This window comes from Hippocampus comes, unplaced genomic scaffold (assembly GCF_001891065.2).
Source record: "Hippocampus comes isolate QL1 unplaced genomic scaffold, H_comes_QL1_v1.1 scaffold142, whole genome shotgun sequence".
Lineage (NCBI taxonomy): Eukaryota > Metazoa > Chordata > Actinopteri > Syngnathiformes > Syngnathidae > Hippocampus > Hippocampus comes.
This window is the reverse complement of record NW_017805482.1, coordinates 1457878-1484509: the sequence shown is the minus strand read 5'-3', so window position 1 is coordinate 1484509 and position 26632 is coordinate 1457878. Positions and strand designations below refer to the sequence as shown.

Below are 26632 nucleotides of genomic sequence, written 5' to 3'. Positions count from 1 at the left end.
AAAAAAAAAAAAAAAAGGCATTATTGTGAGGTGAAGTGCTAAATTTCTCCACTTTGTCCTTTGGTATGTGCAAAACTTAAGGTGGAATAGAATGTAGCTATCAACAGATGTAAAAATAAAAATATCTATGTAACCACAGTCACCTGTAATTCCACCCAAGGATTGTTACAGTATAAAAACTGGTTTGCAAAAACAAATATGCTTCCGACTTTAGATTTATTGGAAGGAATGGTTACATTTTACTTCCCTTAGCTCCTTGGTTGAGTTCCACTGAAGGCAGGTTGGTGCAAGAAAAATAGCATCTGGCTGGTTGCGCTGCACCATGGACAAGGTACAGGTTGATTGGGTAGCAAAGGTGCAAGTACAAAAAAGCCAAACTGCAGTGCATGTCAGGGTTAGACTGTGCTTTCACAAATTATTCAGTTCCATTAGAGTCTGGTCCAACATCTGGTGCATGTCGAGATTCTCCTCTTTGGCATGGGCAAGTTTTTCTATTGGAAAGTTAAAAATGCAAGTATTAGTCGCACACAAGTGATTATGAGTGTCAGCCGGTTGGACTATGTTAATAATCTAGCTTGTAACACGTTGAACCCGTTTTTCACAGCATCCAAAAACAACAACAACAAAAACTCACGAGGGTTTTGGGGAAAACCATGCATAGAGTCAACATTGTTATTCAGACTGATAAAGGCACACTGGCAAAATAATTTTTTAAAAAATTCCACAATTTTCATTCATGTGCAAAACATATTTCCTTCTCAAGGCCACAGGTAGTTTTATTAGTCACATGGCAGCTACTCTGATACATCATTTTAGTCAGACATCAGGTTAAAACGGGCGAAGGAGGAGAAAAACATTACAAGTGCTGAGTCTGCTGGCAGCCAAACCGTTTGCAAGAAAAGGTAGCCCGGATGATGAAAACATCTCGATCATGATGCGCATGAACAGGATTCATTGAAATATATTTACATTTACGCCCAGAATCATCAACAAAGTGATGGAATCTTGAGTTAATTTATATTATGCGAATGGTTATCTTTTAATCGGGAAGGACACAAGAAAGTGTCAGAAAACATTCCCAAAATTATTTTTTGTATTCATTTTTTAAACTTGACCCCCCCCCCAAAAAAAACTAGAAGAAACCTCAAATACATTTTCAGTTGTGCTATATATATATATATATATATATATATATATATATAATTTTCTGGCGTTGTTTCTGTCACATTCTGAGCTCAAAGGCAGACAACACATTTGGTGACTATGAATGTTCTCTTTTCTTTAATTTGCTGTGTTTTTTCATCACGATACACTTGTAGAAATAATTCAACTTATTTCTCATGCAACCATAACTTGATCTTTTTAATATTAGATTGTTCGAGTGGAGAATAATTGTCATCTGTTTATTTTGAAATTTCATAGGCTCTACCGTTGCACCGTTCACATCCACTTTCTGCCGTAATTTATGGCAATTCATCAAAACACTCAGAGCCCTTAGACTGTACATTTATTGAAATGCTGCGCAACGTACAATGCCCACATGTCATAATATTGCAACAGAGATGTGCACAAAGCTTCTCAGTCTGATTCATCCAACTTGATGTTCTCAATTATCTTGCTACTTAACCAGAGTCTTCCTGATCACAATCTAATCCCACTCTTCATGTCCTCAAAACACCCAAGGTTCCCCGTCACAATACTTGATGCCGAAATGTCTCGACTGCTACTAGAGAAGCTATATAGGCTTCAGCTTTTATTCAAGTTCTCGGGTGCCACCTTCTGCACGGCTAAAACAATGAAAGCAAGGAAAAGGAGATCTGAGACGGCGAAAGAAAAATAAAGACAGAGGACAGAGGCTTCTAAGTTTGACTGGAAATAAATTGGGAAAAGCGACAGAGAAAAGAGATACAGCGTACATGGAAGTGATGAGATTTATTCTTTTTACACAATGCAGAACGATTTTAGGATTCTGTACAAGAGATGGGATGGACTTTGACATGAGGAGGAGAGAACAAACATGAGGACGGGGATAGCACAGGTGGAGAGAGAAAGGAAAATGGAGGGAAGGGTGGAGAGAGCAGACAGATGCCACTCTGCCGGAAGGAGGCGTCTTGGATGAGATGTAAACAATTTATCTGTGAGGAGGGGAGAGAAGAAGTACAGTGAATGCAGGGGGGGCACTCGGCTCTGAGGTACCACATCAAAAGGAGCCATGCCACAGAGCTCATTGAAATGGGACCAAAACAAAGAGCAAATGGGGCAGGGGGATTTAATGGGAGCAAAGCCGGACATATTAGTAGATAATCAATCAAAAGAGGAAAGGCTCGTAGCTACGGTGATTGAATCCCTCCATTGATTTGCATGCATGTCTCAGGATGCCAAAATGGCCCGACAAGTAGAAATGAAATAAAATCAGTCCATGCTGCTTCACGTGACATGCATTACCTTACTCCAGACCTCTTTGCACACTCTAATCTTACTAATACAACCATCACACAACTCAGTGAAAGAGAAGCGCAATGGGAGTGGCAAGAGAATGCTCCCCCATGAAAGACATTGTCTAAGACCCCCGCCCCGCCAAGTAAAACAATGTGCATGATCATGACGCCTCCTGAGGAGACTGCTACAACGTGTGGAAATCGGGCTGGGCGATTACGGAGAAAAATAACAATCATGATTATGTAGTTGATAGTGAAATCACGACTAAAAAAAAAAAAAAATTCTTCGACTTCAAAACTTGGTATTCATTCAGCTACAAAAACTCAACTTTAAATATAAGTTGAAAGAACAACTACAAAATAAATTAGTAACAAAGTAAAATATGTAAAATAACTAATAAAAAAAACAAAAATACATACTGTCTGTTCCTGCTATGTGCGCTTTGGCCACTAAGGGGCAGTGTGGTCCCTTTCAAGCATGGCATACACACATTCGGGTATAAATACTGTTGTAGAAGAAAGTTGCTTGTTTTTACACATTAAAAATAATGTGTCCTTCTGAGTATTGTAATATTACTTGTCTGTATGTGTCACAATAGCGTTGGCGTGTAAATATTAGTTATTTTAAAGCATATTGCTCCCGGAAATCGATGCTAATTTTCTATTAGAGACTTTCAATAGGATTTTTACATTGAGTGCAAACATTAGCAGTGGCGACGTTTTGAAAACAAAGTATGTCTTGCAGTTAAATATACAATGTGTGTAATTTTTTTCCCTGTATGTTTATTTGTTGAGTAAACACTAACTAGGGTGTTAATAAACAACCTAAATTGGGCTAGGAGAGGGCAAAATAACATTCGCCACTCAGCGCATTCCGGGTGCTTTCACAACGCAGAAGCTTGTAAACACGCCACGCTGTTCCGCACGCGAATCGTTTTTCTTCCGTTCTAATGTTTTTAATGATCGTCAGCAGCCCAAATCAAAATCAAGCTTAATTTTCGGTTAATTGCCCCGCCCTACAACTGCTGGTAATAAGCGACAAATACAAGAGGCACGGCAGGTGCAACGTTTACATGGAAGTCATGTCATTGAGGGCGTGGTCCAGCTCCTCGCTGATGGCCTTGTACTTCAGTTTCTGGGAATACAACTCATCTATTGGTGGGCCAGGGGCGCAGGGTAAGGTGCAGTGACGGGAGTGGGGGGGCAAAGGTGACAAGAAAAGGCCGGGCGAAGACCATTCAAAGTGGAGAAACGGCAACAGAGAAAGGGAGGAAAGAGGAAAACAAAAGTTACACCAAAGAATGACAGGAATGAAAGGGCAGCACAAGTGAGTGCAAAGTCCTCTGCGGTATGCACACAGAAAATGTTGACTTGTGACTTTTTGTCAATCAGACGTCTTTTTCCTGCTTGGTTTCTGTAATTAGACTCACTGAGGACTTCAATGTGATGTGCTATATATGTATTGTGGTGCGGGTTTGGGTGTGGGAACGACTGTCACCCTGAGCATGTTCAGTCGCATTTTCTTGTTTTCTTGAGCTTTTTCCATGTAATGAAGGTTGAAGTGCTGCATCTGACTACTTTATTTTCCTGTGTTTGTTGTTGTTTTTTTTTTTTTCACCCTGTCAAATAAAGCAGTGAAGTGTACTTCAAGAAACCTAAAAGAGACATTTGTAGCGATGTAAAAGAGATATTTTAGATTACTAGAGGTGCAACAATTAATCGATTATCAAATGAATTCAAAATTATTTTGATAATCGATTACTCGTTTGTGAGACGTTTAAAAGCTTGGATTCAGCCTCTCAACAGTCAATATCAGTTGTCTGTCATCCTTCATGAAAGTAGACTTAATTGTCTTTATGTTGAATCAAAATAAGACATTTGCAAACATCGGCATTAACTTTGGAAAACAATGAACAACATTTTTACCCATTTTCTGACATGTTACCAACCTGTCACTGAATCAATAATCAATTTGTGTTTGTGCACTGTTAATTTGAAATCATGTCCAGCGCTTGTAAAAAGGGATGGAAATTCTTTTGTTTATCCGATTCACCGACAAAATATTTGACAGATTCATTGTTCGTTGTAGCCCTAAAAATGACTCGTGATTATTTCCCTGTCGCCAATCAAAACCATTTAGCCAAATGATGGTTACAACAAAACAAAATGTAATCTCTCGAACGTTCTTGTGAATGCAGCTATGCTGTTGTCTCCATTGTGAAACCAGCAGAAATCAGGCCCTACTTACATAGCGACCCATTGCAATATATTCAGAGTGAAACAAAGAAACAAACAAAACAAAAAAAAAAAACATGACTGGATTTCAAATGAATCAAATGTGGAGATGTTAAATTCAAACATACCCTCCAGGTCATCAATGGTCTTCTCAAGCTTGGCTACTGATCTCTCGGCGAACTCAGCGCGGGTCTCAGCCTGTGCAAAAGAAACACGGACGTGAGCGCGCTACGACATCGGCGCCGCGTGTTCTTGATGCGCTGTGAAACTCGCCTCCTTCAGCTTGTCGGTGAGGACCTTGATCTCCTCCTCGTATTTGTCCTCCTTCTGCGAGTACTGCAATTCACAAATAAGATAAGTCACACAAACTGTGAAGCTCTCCAAAAACGCTGGTCAACACCAAATTTTCATCAGAGATGGCTTGATAGGTCCCTTCACGTACTTTTGACACCGATTTTAAAAATGTCTTGAATTTTATTCTTAACACCACAGTTTATTCTTTTTTTTTTTTTAGATATTTTTATTTTTAAGTTTGACCTGTAAAAGCTTGCGCAATACAGATCGTACCATGAATTCTTGATTCATAAATATTACGAAATACACAATATCACGGATCTTTGATTCCACTTTTTTTTTTCCAGAGCAAAACCAGTACACTGATTGACTCTGAGTAATTACCGATACAGAGTGCCGATACCTGTAGTCCTATTGAGATATGAAATTTGATTTAACACAATGAGTAAGAAATTGTGAACAAAGACCTTTCTTCCTGACACACCTACTGCTGAGGAGTACTTGATGTCAGATTTTTTTGTTGCCTTAAGTATCAGTGGCTGTTATATTAGCAGCCTCCACAAGTTACTGATACCTTCAAATAAGGCCTGTATCAGTCCGATACCGACACCTGATATTGGTACTCGTGCATCCCTAAAATATATTCCAAAATAAATTATTATTATTATTGGGCGGCATGATGGGCAACTGTTTAGCACGTCGGCCTCACAGTGCAGAGGTGCAGGGTTCGATTCCGACTCCGGCCTTTCTGTGTGGAGTTTGCATGTTGTCTGCGTGCTTGCGTGGGTTTCCTCCAGGTACTCCAGTTTCCAAAAACATGCATGGCAGGTTAATGGAACATTCTAAATTGTCCGTAGGTGTGACTGTGAGTGTGAATGGGTGTTTGTCTATGTGTGCACTGCGATTGGCTGGCAACCAGTTCAGGGTGGACCCCGCCTACTGCCCGAAGACGGCTGGGATAGGCTCCAGCACGTCCGCGCCCCTTGTGAGGATAAATCGGATTAAAAAATTGATTGTTATTATAATTATTATGATCATCCATCCCTCCATCCATTTTCCGATCCACTTTATCCTTACAAGGGTCGTGGGGGGTGCTGGAGCATATCCCATCTGTCTTCGAGCAGTAGGCGGGGGACACCCTGAACCGGTTGCCAGCCAATCGCAGGGCACACAACCATCCGCGTTCACACTCACACCTAGGGACAATTTAGTGTGATCAATCAGCCTGCCATGGATGTTTTTGAAATGTGGGAGGAAACCGGAATACCTGGAGAAAACCCATGCAGGCCCGGGGAGAACATGCAAACTCCACACAGGAAGGCCGGAGCCGGGATCGAACCCACGACCTCTGCACTGTGAGGTCAACACGCTAACCACTGATCCGGGCGGGATTTCCCTATTATTATTATTATTATTATTATCATGGAAACCAGGTATGCTTGTGAAAAAGGGCAGATTTGGAGTCAGTGCAAAAATGTAGCTAGAATTTTTACTTGCATCTCTTATTTCAAAATTTTAATAAACATTTGTTTGTCAGATAATTATTTTAATAAAGTCTTCCAATGTCGCACAGGACTACAGAAAGCATACTGAGAGGAGACAAACATCAGGTTCCCAAGCTCTTCTGGTTCCCCATCGAGGAGCGCGGCAGGGGATTTGTCAGCATGCAGTCGGCCCGTTCGGGCTGCCTACCTTGTCAGCCTGGGCCTCCAGTGACTTCAGGTTGTTGGTCACAGTTTTCAACTCTTCCTCCAGCTCAGAGCATTTGCTGGTTTTGTTTGACACAAGTGCAAAGAGAGGGGACAGAAAGGGAGGAAGCGATGACAACGACGGAGAGAACCAGACGTGAAAGAGGTGGAGGGAAAGAAACAAAAGGGAAGAACGGGGGAGAGAGAGAGGAAACAAGATCAAAAAGATCAACACAGATTAAATCAGAAGGGAACCCCGAGACAAGTAAAGAGAGCCGGAATGTGGAGGTGATTTGGTCAGTTGCTTCATAGCATCAATGGTAACTGTTCTCTGGCGCAGTCCCTGCAATGTTAAGCCATACTTTCACCAAGCAGTTCAGACACAGGGCAAGTATAGGTGTTGGATTTTTTTTGTTTGCACTGTCACGAAGAGGGGAAAATTCTTGGTCGATCACTCGGCATACTTCACTTTGTTTCACTCCGCCCACTTCCTTTGCAAACCACATGATGAAGGTGTCAAGAGGGAGAGCTGAACCATTTTGAAAAAGAATCGAATTGCACCCTCCCCCCATATATATATGTGTATATGTGTGTGTATTATAAAGAAGCCTCCCAATTCACCAAAATGAAGTGGGTTTTTTTTTCATCCCGAGCAATTTGAAAATCACATTCTATTACATTCTAATTCGAATTTGATGACTTGTCCAGCGCCACCTGTTGCTTCAGCTTCCTTCTCAATTTGTGAAAAACGCTATCAGACAGCCTTGCTCTGCTTGGCGGAAAACGCGGCTTCAGAATCATGAAAAAGATTCCCCAGTTAAGCATGAAATGGTTCAAGTGACCAGATTCTGAGTTCAAGTGACAAAATCATACAAAAACGCATCACACAACTTGTTTTGCCACTCTGTCGTCGTGAGAAGATACGCACGTCACTTCCACTCCAAATGTGGTCACTTTAATGAATGGGTTGAACTGTCCATGAAAAATGTCAAAGAGCTTGAAAAGGAGGAGCGTGAGCACAGCAAGCGAAAAGCAGAGGCTTTGTTCTCTTCGCTGAATGATTGCATGAGGAGTGTCATGCAAAAAAAAAAAAAAAAAGTACACGTGTGTTAGTCTTGGCTCATAGTACCTGTCTGAGTGAGGAGTTTAATGATTTCATGCTTTGCTCCGCAACTCTTAGCTCATCGTCCAGCCTTCGCCGGTGACTGAGTGGCGATCGTTTGCAAGCAGCAGCCATTCAAGCCGGAGGGAGCAAATGCAAATGATCGGCACATACAGTAAGAACACAAGGCGTCATGTTCCAACAGCCCGGGTGTGTATTTACACAACTATACTTTATTTTGGGCATATAAGGCGAACAGCTACTAGGGCGGTGCCTGGTGAGGATGATTGACATGTTTTGAATTTTGTGAACGTTACCTTTCTGACAGCTCGGCGCGCTCCTCTGTACGCTCCAGGTCACTCTCAATGATGACCAGCTTACGAGCCACCTGTAGGTGCAGCACAGTAAAGTGTTACAAAAGCAACAGTACCGCGCATGGTCGAAAATACACATTTACAAGTCGGCTTTAAAACGAAACTGGCTTCAAAATGACGCTTCACTTCTCATCATTGCATTCTGATTTGGCATTTATTTTTGGAAAGGTTTGAAAAAAAAAAACTCGCCTCCTCGTATTTGCGGTCAGCCTCCTCAGCAATGTGCTTGGCCTCCTTGAGCTGGATCTCCTGAATCTCCATCTTCTCCTCATCCTTCATGGCCCTGTTCTCAACGACCTTCATGCCTCTGTGAGGGACACGGATAGAGCGGGTAAGGAGATGCCGGGCGGCGGAACCTGGACGTGAACGCACCTCTCGCTCTCATCAGCGGCCTTCTCGGCCTCCTCCAGCTTGGTCAGAGCAGTGGCCAGACGCTCCTGAGCACGGTCCAACTCCTCCTCAACCAGCTGGATGCGTCTGTTGAGGGAGGCCACATCGCTCTCAGCCTAAGAACAGAAGACATAAGTCAGTTTTTTGTTTTTTTTTAACATTACCGGTACATTCCACGCAAGATTTACATGTCAGCTCAAAGTACGATAAGAACGATTGCTTATTCAAGCAGTTTCTAGCTGGTCAGTTGTTTGTGCAACCCGATGGGGGAAGGCTTCCTTCGAGAGCTTACTTGTTCTGCTTTTTTGACATGCTGCTTGCACTCATCCAAGATGTCCAGCTCACAATGTACACCAATACTGTATACTCTATTGAAGTTCAAATTTCTAGTGTAATTATTATTATTATTTTTTGCACGTTCTGTATCTTCATCAGTATGAAATTTGGGCCTGTTAAACACAAAGCTGCTATTCTGTTGTATGAATGGCAGTAGGTGGCTACACAGGTTAATCTTCTGCCATCTAGTACAGGAATATTACATTGTTGTCACAATATATTGTTGGCATAGACAGATGTGCAAAGATAAATCACTGCACTGTATTAAAGGAACATACATGTTTGGACTAATTAAGTCATCATTTCGCGATGCATACCATACATCTCTCGCAGCACATAAGACTTAACACTTAAGGCTGATGTCCAGGTTTACTTTTCTACATTCTCAAGGGCCAAAAAATGGTTCACTGTAAAAGTCGAGTGTAGGTGAGCAGTTCTTTTGAGGATAACTACAAAAGTCACGTTACGATATGCTATTTCACAGATTTTTAAACATTTTCCACAAAACAAAGAACATTACTACAGTACATCTTAACAACAAATTGATCTTGAATTTAGGGGTCATGATAAAGTGTTTAGAAAATATTTTATTTAAGTCTAGAACTATAGTCCATTTTATGTTCAAATGGGATTTGGTGAATGTAAATACTTGTTAAAGTGGTTCAAGAAAATGGTTCAACAACAGAAACTGACACTTTAGGTGCATATCCCCCCCCCCCCCCCCCCCCCACACACACACACACGCACACACAAAAGAAGAAAACATTTGGTTTAGCAGGCCACATGAACTGATGTGGCAGTTTGGTTTTGGCCTCCTTTCTTTGAGTTGGATTCTCAAGTTGGTAGCTGGCAGAACAAGGAAGTCGCATTACTACACAGTAAGCAGCTAAGCTGGGAACAAGTCAACTGACAAAGGAGATAAAGCTATATTAGACTGAGCTTGGCCTGGCCTCAGACTGTTTAAGCCCCTTGACCGCCCAAGGGATTTGCTCTCCTTCAAATTCAAGGTGGAAAAAAAAAATCAATCAGTTGCTGTGCGTTGACCATATTTGGGCAAGTCAAACGGCATCTGTCACCTGTAGTGTGTTTTATGCTACGAGCTTCCTGCTTGCAGCAAATTCTCAAGTCATACATTCAGAAAGCACGCCGAGTGGTGAAAGCGCGACGTTTCCTCATCGGCATTCACGGACACGAGTTGGGCAGCTAATTCAAAAAGTAGCAGGTGAAGTTGCGTGATAGACTCGCAGCAGCATCCCGCATGGCAGAGTCCCAGCGGAGCTGAGCCGAGCGACCCACATAGACGACAAGCTCACGAACGGATGCAAGTTAATGTCTTACTTCCTCCTTGGCTTGGCGCTGCTCGTGCAACTCGCGATGTAATCTTTCGGCTCTGTCGTCCGCGAAGCCCGCCTGCTCTTGCAAAGATCGAATCTTTCGTTTGACAGCCTCCACCGATCCTGCCATTCTCCGTGATTCTCTCAAGGCAAGGCAAAGCGCCAGCTCGAGAACTGGCTGGCTGACTGCCCAGCTGCAATTGAGGCGTCGGATCGATCCAAGTGTCGATATCGTTAGTAGAATCGATACTGATCAATACCTGTATCATGATATTGATACTTGAGTGTCAGTCTCAGCCTCTCGCTCTCTAACTCTCTCTCCCCCACTCTCTCTCTCTCACACACACACACACACACACACACACACACACACACACACACACACACACACACACACACACATACACGTGTGTTATTGATTAGATACCAAGAACTATGATATTGGGCCAATATCGACTAATCAATAACAAATCTGTCCCTCTCGCAAATTTACCACATGACGTTGCGTCATTGTAGTGACGACACGCATCTCACGAGACAGTGCTGATTATCCTGCAAAAAGGGCTAAATTGTTCTATTTCTGAAACACATTAACAACTAGATAAGATAATGTTACAAGGTCCATAAAAGCAACCAAATGAGAAATTAAAATTGATAAGACAAGAATGAGATTTGAATGACGTACACGCTCTTCATGAACAAAAAATCTAACTCAAGACGACAGGAACTACTTGTCTTTTACCGCCCTCTATTGGTCAACTGTGAATAATACAATACGATGGCATATGGGTGTCCTGAACGAGCCTCAAAATAATTTACAAAAAAAAAAAACTGATCATAAGGACAACCCAAAAGAAGTAGCCTATTATTAATGTTCCTCTTTTTATTATAATCTCTAAAAATTGTCACTCTGGACAAAAAAACAAAACAAAACAGATATTTAAGTTACACTACTTTTTTTCAGTAAATAGACAAATATAATAAAAATGCGTTTTTTTTTTCCTCAGTGTGGCAGAATTTATAGATTACAATAAATTAAATTGAGATCTAAAAAAATACAATTGTAGTGAACTGGTAAATATGACAAGACATTGTATCATTTTTTTTAAGTACAGTGGACTCCACATATTTGCGGTTTGGCACCCTATTCGCAGATTTTTTTTTTCAAAATATTTTTAAAAATAGTTTTTTTGTTTTGGAGCCAACCTCCATTTTTTTGTGGAAAATTTTTATTCGTGATTTATCCATTCATTATTATTTTTTAAAATTAAATATATATGGATTTTCACTACTACGGGCCGGCCAGTCGCTCGCCCTCACCGTATCAAAATGATTATTGACAAGTTTTTGTCCTTGTATGTACAAAAAACTCAAATCAACTGCCTCGAAGTACATGGCTGCAATGTGATTATTGACAAGTTTTTGTCCTTGTATGTACAAAAAAAACACACAAATCAACTGCCTCGAAGTACATGGCTGCAATGCGGTGTTTGTACAACAATCACCACATACAATGTATACTGAATATCCACAAAGATGCGATTTCTTTAGATTGCCATCTTTTCAACCTCCAGCTATATTTGGCCAAATTGTGCTGCTGGCACATTGTGAGGAACTGTGTTTCCCCTCCTTTTCGAAGCAAGCAGCCTGCAGCTCAATGTTGACCATATAAAGAAGTTGGCTATATATATCCACTCTACTGGCTCCCTGCACTCGTGGGAAGAGTGACTTGATTTTCACTTCGGAAAAAAAAAAATCCCTCAGCAGGCAGTGACATATAAAACGACGAGGATTAGTGTGCAAAATGTAATACGACTGCTATCATGTGTCCATATTGAAAATAGATGTGGTGTGGATGTCGCATACACTGAAGTGTGACTTTCTTTGGGCTGGCTTGCAAATGAATGAGCATGTAGCAAAATATAGAGCAGGGCTTCCCAATTTTTTTTCAGCTGAAAGTCCAAAATAGGAATTTGGTTCCTTTTAACTCAAAGTTACTCTTGTGAAGTTACATTTTGTTTTGCCATTATGTGGACCTTTACTCAACACTAACTAATGCTAAAGCACACAACAGATATTCACATATTATGAAAGAAAAAAGGAAATATGGGAAACCTGCATGGAGAATATATACTGTCCGACATAAGGTGTTCATCTACATTAGTGCATACTCAATATTTTTTAAGACATTTGAGAGTGTATGAACATCGACGTACATGTTTGGGCTGTAGAAGACTTCCACATCCCAACAGGAGAGTAAAATGACAATGAAGGTGCAGTGATAAGAGAAAGTTGAAAACGTGAAGGGGACGTGTGACGGTGCCCTGTTGGATCCCTCGTCTTTACTTACATCTGTAGCTTTCTTGTCGGCCAGCTCAAGTTTCTCCTGGGCATCTTTAAGAGCCTCAGAGTACTTGTCCAGCTCATCCTCAGTTCCCTTCAGCTTCTTCTGCAGACCTAGCAAGTCATCGTCAAGCTTCGGACCGTTTCAGATTTTTTTTTTTTTTTTTTTTTTTTGTGGGAGGGGAGGAGTGGTGACCAGGGAGTGGCACACATAAACACATTTACAAAAGACGCACAGAGAAACAGGAGAGGACAGGACAGGAGAAAGGAAGAGAGCAAGGTTAAGGAAGTCAGCGCAGGTGAGGAGTGGATACCTTGGTGGCGACCTCCTCGGCGCTCAGCAGCTTCTCCTCAGCGGTTTGGAACTCCTCAAACACTTTATCTCGCTCGTCCTCAGTAACACGCATTTTCTTTTCCAACTCTCTTATTTCATCCTCTAACTACACATGTGTATCAAAGACAAGCCAGTTAAACATGGACAGCAACATATTCATGCATATCTATCAACAGCATCTGTCTACAGCATGCATGCATCTATCTATCTATCTATCTATCTATCTATCTATCTATCTATCTATCTATCTATCTATCTATCTATCTATCTATCTATCTATCCATCCATCTGTGATGAAGAATTAAACGTGGGCCAACCTGCTTGCTTCTGTCCTCCGCTGCCTTCTTGTCTGACTCGGCCTGCTCAGCTCTGTCCAAGGCGTTCTCCTTGTCGAGCTTGAGCATCTGCATCTTCTTCTTGATGGCGTCCATGGCTGCTTATTGCCAAGTGGGAAAGGCTCCGTCAAAGGAAAAAGTGGAAAAGTTAGCAGGAGGCGAGAGCAGGAGCTGGGGCCGTGTGTGCCTCAGTGAACGTGGAGCTGGAGTGCAGGCTCTGCCTCCCTGTGCCCTCACAAATATGTACTTAGAAGTAGCAGGGGGGTGGGGGGGAACTGCAGATTCCTTGAGACATCCAATACTTTTTTTGGGGGTGGGAGGAGGCGTGTGAGGTCGCCTGGACGTCTTGCGAGGGTCTACTCGCTGATTCGTCTTCTCCTAAACATTTGACTTTTATACGTCTTTATATGGCATGAGGGGAACAAGGCTTCCTCATGATAATGTAAGAGAAGCCACTTTATGTGCATGGAGGATAAAGATGAAGGTTCTATAAACCCTGAGTGGAAACTAAATGTGCTGTATTCATGTGATTCTTTTTCGATGGATCACCCAAAACTGACCTTTTGTTATTTTGTGTCTCTGATTCCATCGTACAGCTGAACGATTTTGAAAATTCATCCAACTGCAATTTTTTCCCCCCTCAATACCGGTATTTTTTTTTCAAGATCTTCTTCCCATTGATTTTTTTTTCCAACAAATTCAAGCAATAAATTCATGTTTTACTAGAAACAATCTCAGATTTATGATACATAAGGGCAAGGCAACGAAACCTTATTTATACAGCAATATTTCATGCACAAGTTAGCTCAATGTGCTTGGCACAACCAAAAGCAAAATACCTAAAAGCATTGACAAACAACAGCTGAAGACATTCACAAAGAAAAGAGAACCCGGTACCTCTGCACTGTGAGGTCGACGCGCTAACCGCTGGCCCACCGGGCCGCTGAAGCAGAAGTTGTTGTTTTTATTATTATTTTCCAAATTGCAGCCTTTGCGATATGAAAATTGCATTCTGCAAAGTCGATTTGAATTAGAGTCATTCCTCCCTCCAACTTTTGGACCGCAAACAGGTGAAGCATGCTTTTAAAAATCAGTGCTCCATGTGTGTGTGTGCGCGCGTGTGTGTGTGTGTTTAGGTGCAGGATGGCTGCTGTGGCTCATCTTAGGAGGGGAGCTTCATTTGATTGCCAAGCCCACCCTCAGGGCAAATGTTCTGAGTGATGATGAGGATTTTCACCTGATAATTGACAGGAAATCCTCCTCGCCGTTGTGTTGTTTGTTTGACTCAAGCAGACACATCTCAAATAGCCACCATGTCCCGTTAAGGGAGAATCTTGGTCGGTTATTGCGCCTCTTGGTGCTGTAAATGGTAAATCCCCATTCTGGCAGATGCTACATGCTAAACTATTGTTATGTCACATTTTCATGGCCCTGACTACTTCCGACTTCTTCTTCCTTCCTTTTGGTGGTTGGCAAAAATATTTTTAATGCATTACACTCACGACGGGCGGCCCGGTGGGCCAGTGGTTAGCGCGTCGACCTCACAGTGCAGAGGTACCGGGTTCAATGGGGATCCACCAATGGGTAAAAACTACCATTATTGATGAGCTAAAGCTAACTAAAAGCGGGTTACCAGGTTATCAGCATAGCTGTGCTGAAAGCACGATCCTAATTTTATTACCAGCATTTTCCAAGTCGAAGCAACTTTCACCTGTCAGGATGTGCTACAGCGAGGAACTTGCATAATACGCGTGGCACATTTCTTACACCAGATGCTCTTCCTGATGCAACCTACCCATTTTCCATGAGTAGGCCGTCCATCCAGACCAGGACTTGAGCCCCCCACCCCCTATCGAATTCCTGAGTTTAAAGTCAACAGTGTAGCAACCAAGCCTTCCAGCTGCCACCGATGTTTTCTAAGAATACGTTACGTTAAATTTACTTCAACTTCGGTACGCAAAATGAGGATCAGCTTCAGATGTTCAGGTCAGTCAAATCCAATCCATCAGGCTGTCCTCACAAAGTCTCTTTTCCAATATTTTGCCCCGGGCTTAGGGTCAGTTTTTACGGGGTCTTAGGGCTTTGATTTTTAAAATGTCAAAAAAGAAATGTTGCAATATTGGTTTATTGCTGACTGACTTTCTGTTAGTTTTTATTAATTTAAATGTCAATGTTGTGGCAATGCAAAATATATTTTGTATTTACGTTTGTGTCACATGTATTGTTTGAGATGAAAAGGTTCGGGAAGAACCTTGTGTTATGAAATTTAACGAGGTAAACAAATGATTAGAAACACCTGTCAATATGACGCAGTGTAGTAAGTTCAAACATTTTTTTTAATAGTTCATTTCAGGCATATTAATCAAGATGTCTGAATAATTCATGTTTGTTTTGTTGCTAGATTTTCTTATTTCAATTTTAACTTAATTAATGAACTATTTCCATTACCGGTATATTTTATTTAATAAACTAAACCAAACCTCTGAGAACTAGATTAAGAATCATAATAAAACTGAGAATTATAATCTTAAAAGTGTATTTTTTCTGATAACTCTTGTTTGGGTTCTCATTGGAATGGATGTGCATGTATTATAAATGTTTACAAATATTGTATCTCTCACGTTATAATATGCGAAATGATTGAAGTGGCTTCTTAAAAAGCAAGCCTGCAGTCCAAGACGGCTGTGGATCAAGGGCACACTAGCGTCTTCTATAATCTTTACAAAGATACTTTGGATATTTTTAGGATCTCCTTCGCTTTCATGCACCTGCCTTGGTCTGTAATATTCATCCAAGCCTGGGTGCCGAATGTCCAAGGTCCAATGCCATTAGATATGTCTCTTAAAATAATTCCTGTCTTGTTCGGGGCTTCGGTGGGTTTTATACATTATTGTCGCCCCGCCTGGCAAATGACGACTCGTAGAATTCAAAGAAGCATCCAGAAAGAAGTAAATGATGGGAAGAGTTCCAAGGCTCATCTATGCCATTGAGAATTTTAGTTGACTGACATCAATCATAGCAAGCCATCTTGATAATGTACACGCCATCTTGTTCTAAGAATGCGGCGTTTCTTTAATGGTGATTGGCACCGCTTGTCAACGTGATCTCTTTTTCTTCTCATGTTGGCTCGCGACCAATCAGGGCTTTTCGGATCACCTTTCAGATAATCTTAAGGTAACGTTGCTTCCTCCACCATCAAACAAATGAGTATGATGTCACAGTCAGGAAAAGGAATTTGACGCTAAAAAGATGATACTTCCAAAAACAAGCCAATGAATTTTCATCGTAATGAAACTGTTGTCTGTACGGAAACTTTTGTCCAGACAGTGTCTGTTAGACAAAAAACTTTTATGTGATGCAGTACTGCGGATACTCTATTACATTACATGCCTTAAAGCTCTCTTCCCCTCAGGATTTGTCATGTAATCGTTATTATCTCAAACGGTACTTGGCGCACTCAGGGGAAGGTTTGTCACGGCGAGCCGGATTATTGGTGGCATTTTGGGAATGCAAATAAGATCCATTATGTTATTTAACCACTGACATGTTAACACAGTAAAAATAGCGGCAAGGCTCAACGGGCTTTGTTTTTGATGACAGAAGTCCCACATCTCTCTTTTTGTCAAATGCGTCCATGTTTCAAACAAAGCGCAGGAAGGGACACTTCATTAGGTTCATTTGCACTATCAGTTGCAAAAGCTTTATGAAACTTTGGGATTCTTTTTTTAAATAAACTGAACAGTGTGCTTACTATTGTGGTAGTACTGACTGATTTGATACAGATTGATATTGAAAGACTTTCGAGCATGTCTTCACTGTAAAGTTTCACATTCTGAAACTCTCTTTCTCCTCGCTTGTGGGAACTAACAGAACGACTGTCCTACCAGTAACGTTTTTCCCACTACTGCCTTCAACTTCAGTATGACATTTCTGCGAACCACACTGTAAAAAAAAAAAAAAAAAAAAAAAAAAACATTGGCAGCAACGTTAGCGCAACAAAGCAAGCAAGTTGTTGTTGCTCATATCTTTAAGATGGTTTTCAATAAAACCGAAAAACGTTCTGTAAACTCATTTCTTTGTTTTGAAATGCAGTCAAGCCAATTTTATTGTTATTGACGTTTTTGGCCTTGATATTTTGAGTTTACCCCAACATTTTTTTTACAGGGTACTACAATGACTAAGACGCAAGAGAGGATCAACTATGTTATGATTGAAACAAAACTGTGCACTATAGTTGACATGTTGCAGGTAAAGAAAAAGAGCATTCTAGTACAACGTCCTGAGGCTGATATTGAATAAATGGTCAAAATGTGGGAAAGAAAACATTACTAGTATGAAATTCTTTGGTTGGTCTACGAGTAATGTTCGATTCCCTTGCAACAAGCACGTTGTTACAATGTCACTGGCGGTGAACAACAGCCACTTACCACCAGACAACTGTTGCATGTTCTAGACTCTTCCGGCATGCGGAAGCCCCTGATCCGGATCCAGATCGTCTTCGTAGTTTGAATCAGTTGTTTAAGAGAGGCAACAGCTGCGTTTTGACAGGTGCTCGTGAATGAGCCCAGTGCATATTCACCTCGTCTTCACTTTCACACAATGTCAGATCACGTATTTCAAGCAATGGCGACGGCCATAAACAAGGCCGTAAAAGTGACAGCGTGTACACGTCGTGTCAAATATGTCTGTAATGGGAAACAAAAGCGAGAGAAGACATTTGTTTTAGTCACATTGAAACATTATGTTGTCTTGTCTCTGTACAAGTCTACTAGGTTGGACTGTACCGTCATTAGCAGTGATTTAAGAGGCTGTTGCTGCGTCATTCGTTCAGGTGGACGTCAATCCCTTTAACAGCACCGCTAAAAGGTTCCGACTTTGTATAATTTGTTCTTGAAAAAGAATGCTTGATTGGTATATTATCCTCTACAAATAAAGTTGAGTTTATTAGCCGCTCTGCGGTTTAGCTAAGATTAGCTCATAATGTACAGTTAGCTTTTGTGATGCTTTGTGGGACTCAAGACTGCATCATAACTTTTCTCATGTAACAATGAATTTGTGAGATGTATTCCATCAAAATGGCTCAAAGAGGACCCAATAAGGGAAATTTCTGAATACCAATGTGTCAATGCAGTAGCGGCCGGGTTTCAGATAGATTTTCATTGATGTCACATATCTCTGGATAAGCCCGCACCTACCATATTGGAGTCGCGACACGTTGATTAGTTTCGGTACTTATTGAGTAAAATGTAGGATTCTCTGACAACCACAATGGCAGCTGACTAACACCATATATGGTTAGGTGAAGTCAATGTATATATCTATATATTTTTTTGGTCATCCTGATGAAGCGAAACAGTCTCGTTTTCATTTATGTTTGTCTTCGCATAAAGTTAGTCGACGAGAGGTGTTTGAATTTTGTAGGAATCGCAGTTGCTTATGACGGCCATTTTGTCATGGTGTCTTGTTTGTCTTTGCCACTGCATCCAGCCACTTTTTGGTCCTCATTTTAGCACATCTAAGGAGATTATAAAAATGAATGAACACGTGGCTCGACTTGTCTTTCTCTCTCAAGCCTTGCTTTATCCTCCCGATCCTGACCTCCAACATGGCGGGCAAACAAACGCTGATCTCATGATCGAAAACTACCGAAAGCTGCTATTCATCTGGGGTCGCCACTAGCCAACAACTTGCTGGCAATCGGGAGTAGCCCTTTGCGGGGGGGGATTCCAGACGGTCGTAGTGTCTCAAGCAGTGCTTTGTCATTGTCAGCAATGTCAGCAGCCGGGCCAATTTTTTGGGTTGCTTGCCCAGTTGCGACATCTGTGCTCGGGGGAATAGATAGAGAAACAACAATTCACACTCACCCAGTCATCCGCAAAAAATAGTTGGGTCAGAAAATGGATCGATTCACGATTTGACCCAACTTTTTAGGTCGGGTTGAAAAAAACAACCCAATGTTTTGGGATGTTGTGAACAAACGGACCCAATTTATTTATCTCTTTATTTTTTCACATAATTAACTGAGTAAGTGAGTGAACTCTATGTGGCCTAGACATCGTCAAACCACGCTTGCACAGAAAGAATCCGGTTCTTCCTGAAGAATTTGCATGACAATATCAACATGATAATATCCAACGAAGTGGACCTGAGGCCAGGCTTTGAAGGGATACTGAAATCTTTTGGCAATCTCCCCTTTCGATGCCATCTGATGATTTGTGCAGACCTGCTCCAGATATATAAATATATGTACAGATACTCTGGAATTAGATAGCGCCATGCAGGGTCATAACCATTAGGCGGCGCATAATCAGAGTGTGTGTCATAGTCCCAAACTGTAATTCAAACCTTGCTGGGTCAGGGCTGCGGTGTGGTTTAATCAAAGTGATGATCCATTTAAATAGATTGGGAGCTGTACTTGGCTGTAAGTGAGGGAAACTGCGACCTGCTGGAGTGTTCTGACAAGGCTATGACACACAATACCGCATAGTGAAGAATGAATCTGTCATTAAAGGTGTAACTCAAAGAGAATACAGTTCAATGTCAGTGCCGGATATAAATACAGTAGGAGGATTTTTTTTTTGGGAGGGGTGGGGGAGTCTTTGATGTCATTATTCTTGCGCGCTGCTACTCTTATTCAATTCAGTTCAACTTTTTGCTCAAGTTTGCAGTTTGGGCCATTTTAGGAGTTACATTCCTTTGCTCAGAAGGTCAGATTCTTCCTCCGCAGGTGTTCCGTTGAAGACGGTGAACATCTGCCAAGTTTTTTAGCACGGTACAAGTGAAATGCCGTGAAATGAGACGATCTGTCATCCCTTACATTGTTCGGAGGGCTTTCTGGCGTGCCAAGAATACAGAACAAGGGGTCCAGTTTTGATTTTATGGGCATGCTCGATTTGAAGGATCCTGCCAAGACAATTTAAAGGCTCACTAAGGGGAAGACATATGGCCACCTTCTGAGTTCATGACTGAACCTTATGGTACAATTCATGCTGATACCGTTTTGTGGTAATGACTCAAAGTGACTGACACTTTTTCCAGGGGTCGAAAAGGTACACATAAAAAAGAAAATGTGTTTTAGTTAATCAACTGCATAGGGGACAAAGTGTGTGGTATAAATCAGACTTTTAATTGGGGGGTAAGGCCTTTTAATTGTATAATTAGCCATCCATTCATCAGTTTTCTATAGCGCTTGTCCTCATTAGAGTCACATGTTTTATTTATATACACCCTAAAAAAAATACAGAGTTGTTTTCCAAACCCACTTACGGGGTATTTGTGGATTTTGAGCAAGGTAGTGTGAATTATTTTGTGCCGTTGTTCTGGTTAGCAAACAACAGCATCTATGATCTGAGGTAGTGGCAGTAACCGCACATTTTGGAGGTGTTTATTTGGGGAGTGGTGCGTATTTTTCAAGTGGACCATTAGGTGATTATTTGAGATCCAATTAAAAAAACTAACCAAAAAAAAGTTGAATATTCTTTAGCTGGTGCCATACAAATCCAGGGCAACTAGCAAGACATGATTCCCTTAAAGTATTGTTTTTTTTCTGCTCTGCGAATGTGATGATTTGAATGAGAATATTGGTCAAATGTGTTGCAGTACTACACAGCTTTTTTTTAATTACACGATAGAGTGGACAGAGAAAAAGCAAAACAAGACCAAAAAAAAAAAGGCTGAGCACGGCAGTAACAAGACCCAAAGTGAAGGTTGCCAGTACTGCAGACACCAAATGCGGCGAGAGGTTATGATGGTGAAATATTTGTGGCCTCTGGAGACGGGGGACTCCGCCCACACTGTTTGTTTGTGTTCCTCCCCAACAGATGTGACACACCGAGAAGCAGGAATGTCGGCCATATCTGATGCTGCTCACTCGGCTTTGACCGAGAGTACTGGATGGCGAAGAGGAATCGGGGGAGGTGGGGGGGATGGGGTGTCTTATTGAATGGGAACTTTCATGATTCATTTTGAACTCATACAGCACTCAGGAATCCCGGTAGAAAATTAAACTGTAGACCTGACAGAGGGGGTTCGAAAAATATCTACAGTATTTTGTTTGTAGCGATGGTTGAGAGAGAGAGAGAGAGGTGAAAAATTTTAACACATTTCCCATATTGTACGTATATACCTCTGCTAATGTAGTTCAAATACTGTACATCATCCAAAACTATTGATTCAGAAAGTAGATTAGGTTGACCTGGCAACACAGAGATGCTGAAATCTGATTGGGCAAATAAATTAAACATCTTCATCTACTTGTAGCAGTAATACAGGCAATTTCTTATCGTTTAATAAAACTGCTTCAGGTACCTGCAAAAAAAAAAAAAAACCAACCCCCCCCAAAAATCAACAAAATTAGAAAGTTGCTCCTTAAATGAAGTCATTGGTGCGTGAAACTCCTCCGCAAAAAAACAAAACAAAGCAAAAAAAAAAACAAACAAAACGTTCCCAGGCTAGAAAAATATTGCAATTCAGGCTTTGTCAATCCTGACTGCCGATTACTGTCCCAAACACTTACTATGTTTTGCACTTGGCGACCGCCTCCCCCAGTCTAATTATTACTGCACGCGCACACTGGTGTTGTATCTCACAAGAGCGCAGCATCTTGTTGACAGTTCCCCTTAAATATTTGCCTTCAATCATTTACTTCTGGTGTCACGGGCCGAGACGTTTCCGTGTTTGCGCGCCGAGGGAGACTCTTTCGTATACGTGTCCAAATATGGGCTGCGTTTCTTTCTCTCACCGTGAATAAGGCAGACCAGGCAGCAGAGTCGGGAGGAGACTTGTAAGGACCCTTTGTGCGCTCCAAAAGACAAGCTATGCTCTTTCCATTCCAGAAGGCTGTAAAATGTCTTGACGTGCACTTGTGGAGGATGCTGCACTTCTCCTTGTCTCCGTTTTGGAGATATTTCTTCCTAGGCTCTCACGCTTGAAAAATCCGTTTGGATGTCAAACATCTGTTTGTTTCCGACCCACTCAAGAGTGATAAGAGATCCTCATAAAAACATCCACAAAGTTCATTTTTAGTCAGTGAGCTTCGCTTGAACTTATAAAAGGAAGTAGACGTGACCACAAAAATGACTATCACTTGGTGTGAAGCACACCCTTAACATGTGTGGGAAACAGCGGCGATGGAGACATTCCACTGTGGGTTTTTTTTTGTTTCTTTCAACAGCGAGTGGGCCACGGTGGTTTGGCCACACTGAGGAATGCCCACGTCTCCGCTCCACCTGCATTCTTACAGCGAAGCCTGTCTGCAGTCACGTTTGATCAAAAGAAAAAGAACAAAAGTCGGGGCCAGACAATGTGCAGTTAGTCAGAGAGGAAATAAAACAACAAATGGAAGAGGGTGAGGGGTGGGGTTCCTTGAGTAGAAGACAAAACAAAAGGGTTGAAAAGAACATTGAGAAATGATGAAGAGAAACCATTTTACTCTGATTTGAAGGTGTTTTTGTCATTGTGCAGCATTAACGCATCACTGTGGGTAATTTTTGACCCAATGGTGCTGGGTCAAATCCTCAGCCCACTACACTGGGTACAAATAACACAGAATCAGTCCTTTCTGGACCTAGTACTGGGTTAGCTACAATGCTTCAACCAATTTGGATGACTTTTAACAAGACATGGGCCGTTGTCCAGTCTGACTGTTTACAGTGGTTTGAAAAAGTCAAGTTTTCAATAACCGCTAATAATGGCTGTCTGTCACCGGTAATGAGCTCTTCTTTTCATTTTTGAGGGGACTTCTAAACAGGGCACAACATGATTAGCTACTTTCAGGGTTGAGTAAACAAAGCTTAAGCTTTGAAGTTAATTGCCTCTAATGAACTTTTTCTCCTTCTCTGCCAGCAGAGCATGGAGGGTTGAGTTATATTACTCGTTAGCCCCAAGGACAACATGAGTAGGCCACGGGTCTGGTCCAAAAGTAGTAGCATTTTATATTTTGTGTAAAAATAAAATACATTGTGTTTAATGGGGAATTATTTACCCCCCCCCCAAAAAAAAACACAAAAACAAAAAAAGGTAATTTTAGAGCTGTAATTTTAACCGTGAGCAAAAATACTGCAGCATCACTGTATTAAGAGTGTATGTTGCCTCCGTGAGGGATTAAACGCCATTTCCTGGGGACCTAACAGTTTAGTGAAGACACGCCGCTACGCCCCCACAGTGTCCTCTCTTGAGGATACCGTGCACCTCCTTCCTCCTCAGCACTCGCGCATCGACCGACTATTTGTTCAGCTCTAAAAGGGGCGTGGAGGCCGCAGACTGACAGTCATCTAATGAGCCTAAAGCAAAGTTTCCAAATTAAGCCTTAAGAAGCTTCAGCTGGACCGAGTGTTGCATTTCACTGTGCTGTGATTTAAATCCCAGGAGGGGGAGGCTACAGATCATTTGCAGTCGGCACAATGATTCCTCTGGTCCACGAATCGCCTTTCAGCACAGATCCATGAGAAACAGGATAGAAAGAAATTAAAAGAAATCACAAGGAATCCCGTTAAGAACTAAAGTATGGGATAAGTGGGTGTCAAATGATATCGTTTAATAGATATTCCTGCTGTTACTTGTCCAAGTTTAGCTGGGGGAGGTTTAAGTCTCAGCTCTGTCCCGATATAGCCCTGCTGACGGAGAAATACTGTGGCATTCTTGCTTACATGTTGGCTAAGGAAGCCCCTTGCATACATGCTGGAGCAGAACACGGACCGCCACTGATTCCTCCACACGGATGTGTCGCCAACTCGGTCCCTGGAAGAACCTGGGCAAATTCGGCACGAAGCTGGCGACACATAAAGGCCCAGGAATGTTGCAAAGCCTTCCTGCGATAATGAACCTCCAAATGATGATCTTTGATCGAGAACGGTGGAGTGGCTGCAGCACTTTAAGTCACATTCCAGCAACATCCTAAATCAAAGCCCTTTTTTTCCGCCGGCCTTTTACTCCACTCGATAAAATGGAGGAGCTACGGCACAGTATGTGACCAAGGCATTGCTGATGACCTAAAATAGTCATGCGCTCCAGACCCGAGCAATAAGACGCTCTTGTCAGCTGATGAATATTGGGTTTACCTTGGAGAGTGTCGCTTCGGCGAATGCCACGATGACCTCACGCTCTGAAAGTCACAACAAGCTTCCTTCATTTACAATTCCAAACATTGTGCCCCTTGCCGTAGTGTACACACATACTTCATCTACTTGGAACTGGCAAGCACAAAATGGTCTTATCTGGGACATTTAAGTGTTTCCAAACAGTTTGTGTGTTTTTTCTGTGTGCAGTATGTTCAGGGGAGAGGAGGGAGTGTGTGTGTGTGTGTGTGTGGGGGGGGTAACTACTTCCTGAACAAAATGGACCAAAAGCCAAACAGTTCTACTTGTCAGCGGGGAAAATTCCTTGGCTTGCGCGCAGTACAGGGATCTTCACACAAGAATTTTTTAGGATTAAAAGTGAAAAGTAGGCAGCACGGCGGCTAGCGGTTTACACGTCTGGCTTACAGTTCTCCGGCTCAGATCTCAGCTCCGGCCTTCCTTGTGTGGAGTCTTCGGGTACTGCGGCTTCCTAACACATTCCAAAAACATGTTAGGTTGATTGAACATTTGAAATTTTGAATCGTGAATGTGAATAGTTGTTTGTCTGTCGGAGCAAACTTATTTCAGAAGTGTGGATCAAAGCTAGTGGCATGAAGCAGTACGCAGGAAGTAGCGGTCAGTTTCATGCAGGCTGGTATCCTACTTTTTAACATTTTAATAATTGTCACATGATCACTAACGTTAAAAAAAAAACAAACAAAAAAAACCCTCAAGAGTGATGACCAAGTAATGCACGTATTGAGCCGCACTTCGTGTACATCAGGTGGATAATTGCTTTTTCAGCTTCTTCTACTTTTGAGGCTGGTCCTTCTTTTTGAATAGTTGCAAAAATGGCAAAGAAAAATCCAAACACATGCACAGATTTCATTTGGGATTGGATACTTACAGCCCGGGAGCAATTGCAGCCTGCCGTCCATTTTTCAGCGATCTGCAACATACACTAAAAATGACATTTGACATGGCTCGTAATGCGGCAGCCTGAGAAGTGGGTGTCAAAAAAAAAAAAAAAATAGGTAGTACAAAAAAAACAGCAACAAAAAAAAACTGATTTGATAGGTTTTACAACTTTTTCAAGATACGCAGTGGTACCCTTAAACTACAGTATTCACAATTATTTCTCTTTTTAAAAGAGTGGTGAATAAATACAATTTGTTTTTAGAAGCAAAAATGTTTTCCTCCACTCAAGGTCTGATTTGTGAGCATATCGCATGAATGAGCCGCAAGTAAATTCTTCAAAGATGGCCGGTTTACTTCAGATGGCTCTTGTTTTGATTCTCAAGGTGGAGATGCGATTCAGCTGCCGCTCGGTGCAGCGGAGGGTCTAACTCAAGTGGGACACAAAGCCATCCGCCACCCCAAAACCACGAAAAACAAATTACTTGCTTTATCATCTTCAACAGAAAGCTGTGTCACAGCAGCTTTTCAAAATAATATAAACAAGATATAATTGCCCGTTTGATTGATTTTTAGCATGTTTATGAATTAAACTTGGAAGATTTTTGGTACATTTTCTGTATGCAGCCATCTGAGGAAAAACATTGGATACCCCTGACTTGATCCATTCTTCTATTTTTGTTTATGCTGCGGTCTTGTGACGTCATACATTATTATTATTTTTTTTATATATACATGATGGCGGTGGGAACGCAATTGTCATTTTTAAGGCAAAATTTGGGCTGGGTTTTGAAATTTCCCACTTCAGGAACATTGTAACTTTTTGTTTTAAAATAGATTTTAAATGAGTCCATAGCTCAATTGAACATCAGTTTTCCTCAGAGGTTATGACGGCAGTTTAAAAAAAAAAAAAAAGAAAAAAAGCCAGAGTCTAATCAGAAAAAGACCCCGCCGAGAGAGGGGAGTACTATTCATATGCGGCATCACTCGGACCTCTTTTCTTGCTGCTTGGCCTTCGATGAGTATAAAGAACCAAATATGGTGTTGACGGGGATTTCACAATACACGACGGGACACCACTTAACATCCTTTACAGGCCCTGTCGCCTTCCCTCCCCACGTGACTTATTGTTACAAACCAAGCAGTGGGTGGAATGTCAACAAAAACGCTTGATGTTTTATTAATTGGAGCATCTTTTAATTGGAGTGGTTGTAACATTGTGAGATCATCACCGGTATGATCATTAATATAAGAATGAATGTGTGATTTAAAGTCTGAGCTGTCGACAAAGAAGAGGGAGGTAAAACAGAACTCCACCATTGCTATATTTGGTCTGATTCGCCAATCCTTCCACTGGAAGGATTTCTCCAAGCGCAATTTTACGTGACAATGCTGACACCTGCTGGAAAGAATGTTATATAGTGAGACCGATGGCAAAAAAAAAAAAAAAAAATAGTAGA

The 26632-nt window shown here is 41.6% G+C and overlaps 1 protein-coding gene and 1 long non-coding RNA gene across 11 annotated transcripts; one reads left to right on the top strand and one right to left on the bottom strand.

Moving 5' to 3' along the window:
• Window positions 1-41: 41 nt before the first annotated feature.
• On the bottom strand, window positions 42-13435 carry tpm1 (tropomyosin 1 (alpha)). Of its 10 annotated transcripts, none has more exons than XM_019875951.1 (10): window positions 13186-13435; window positions 12849-12974; window positions 8504-8637; window positions 8321-8438; window positions 8075-8145; window positions 6660-6735; window positions 4947-5009; window positions 4802-4871; window positions 3512-3590; window positions 1491-2135 (listed from the first exon to the last, which is right to left on the bottom strand). In XM_019875951.1, the coding sequence occupies exons 1-10, from the start codon at window positions 13297-13299 to the stop codon at window positions 2132-2134; spliced, it is 855 nt and encodes a 284-aa protein (XP_019731510.1). In that variant the 5' UTR covers window positions 13300-13435; the 3' UTR covers window positions 1491-2131. The 10 variants fall into 10 exon arrangements, with proteins under 10 accessions (XP_019731514.1, XP_019731511.1, XP_019731517.1 ...); XM_019875954.1 differs by lacking the exons at window positions 6660-6735; window positions 12849-12974 and adding exons at window positions 7785-7860; window positions 12542-12667; XM_019875949.1 differs by lacking the exon at window positions 12849-12974 and adding an exon at window positions 12542-12667 and having other exon boundaries at window positions 13186-13434.
• On the top strand, window positions 8644-9868 carry LOC109519433 (uncharacterized). The gene is made up of 2 exons (XR_002168964.1): window positions 8644-9014; window positions 9154-9868. It is a non-coding gene; the product is annotated as an uncharacterized LOC109519433 (long non-coding RNA).
• Window positions 13436-26632: the final 13197 nt, after the last annotated feature.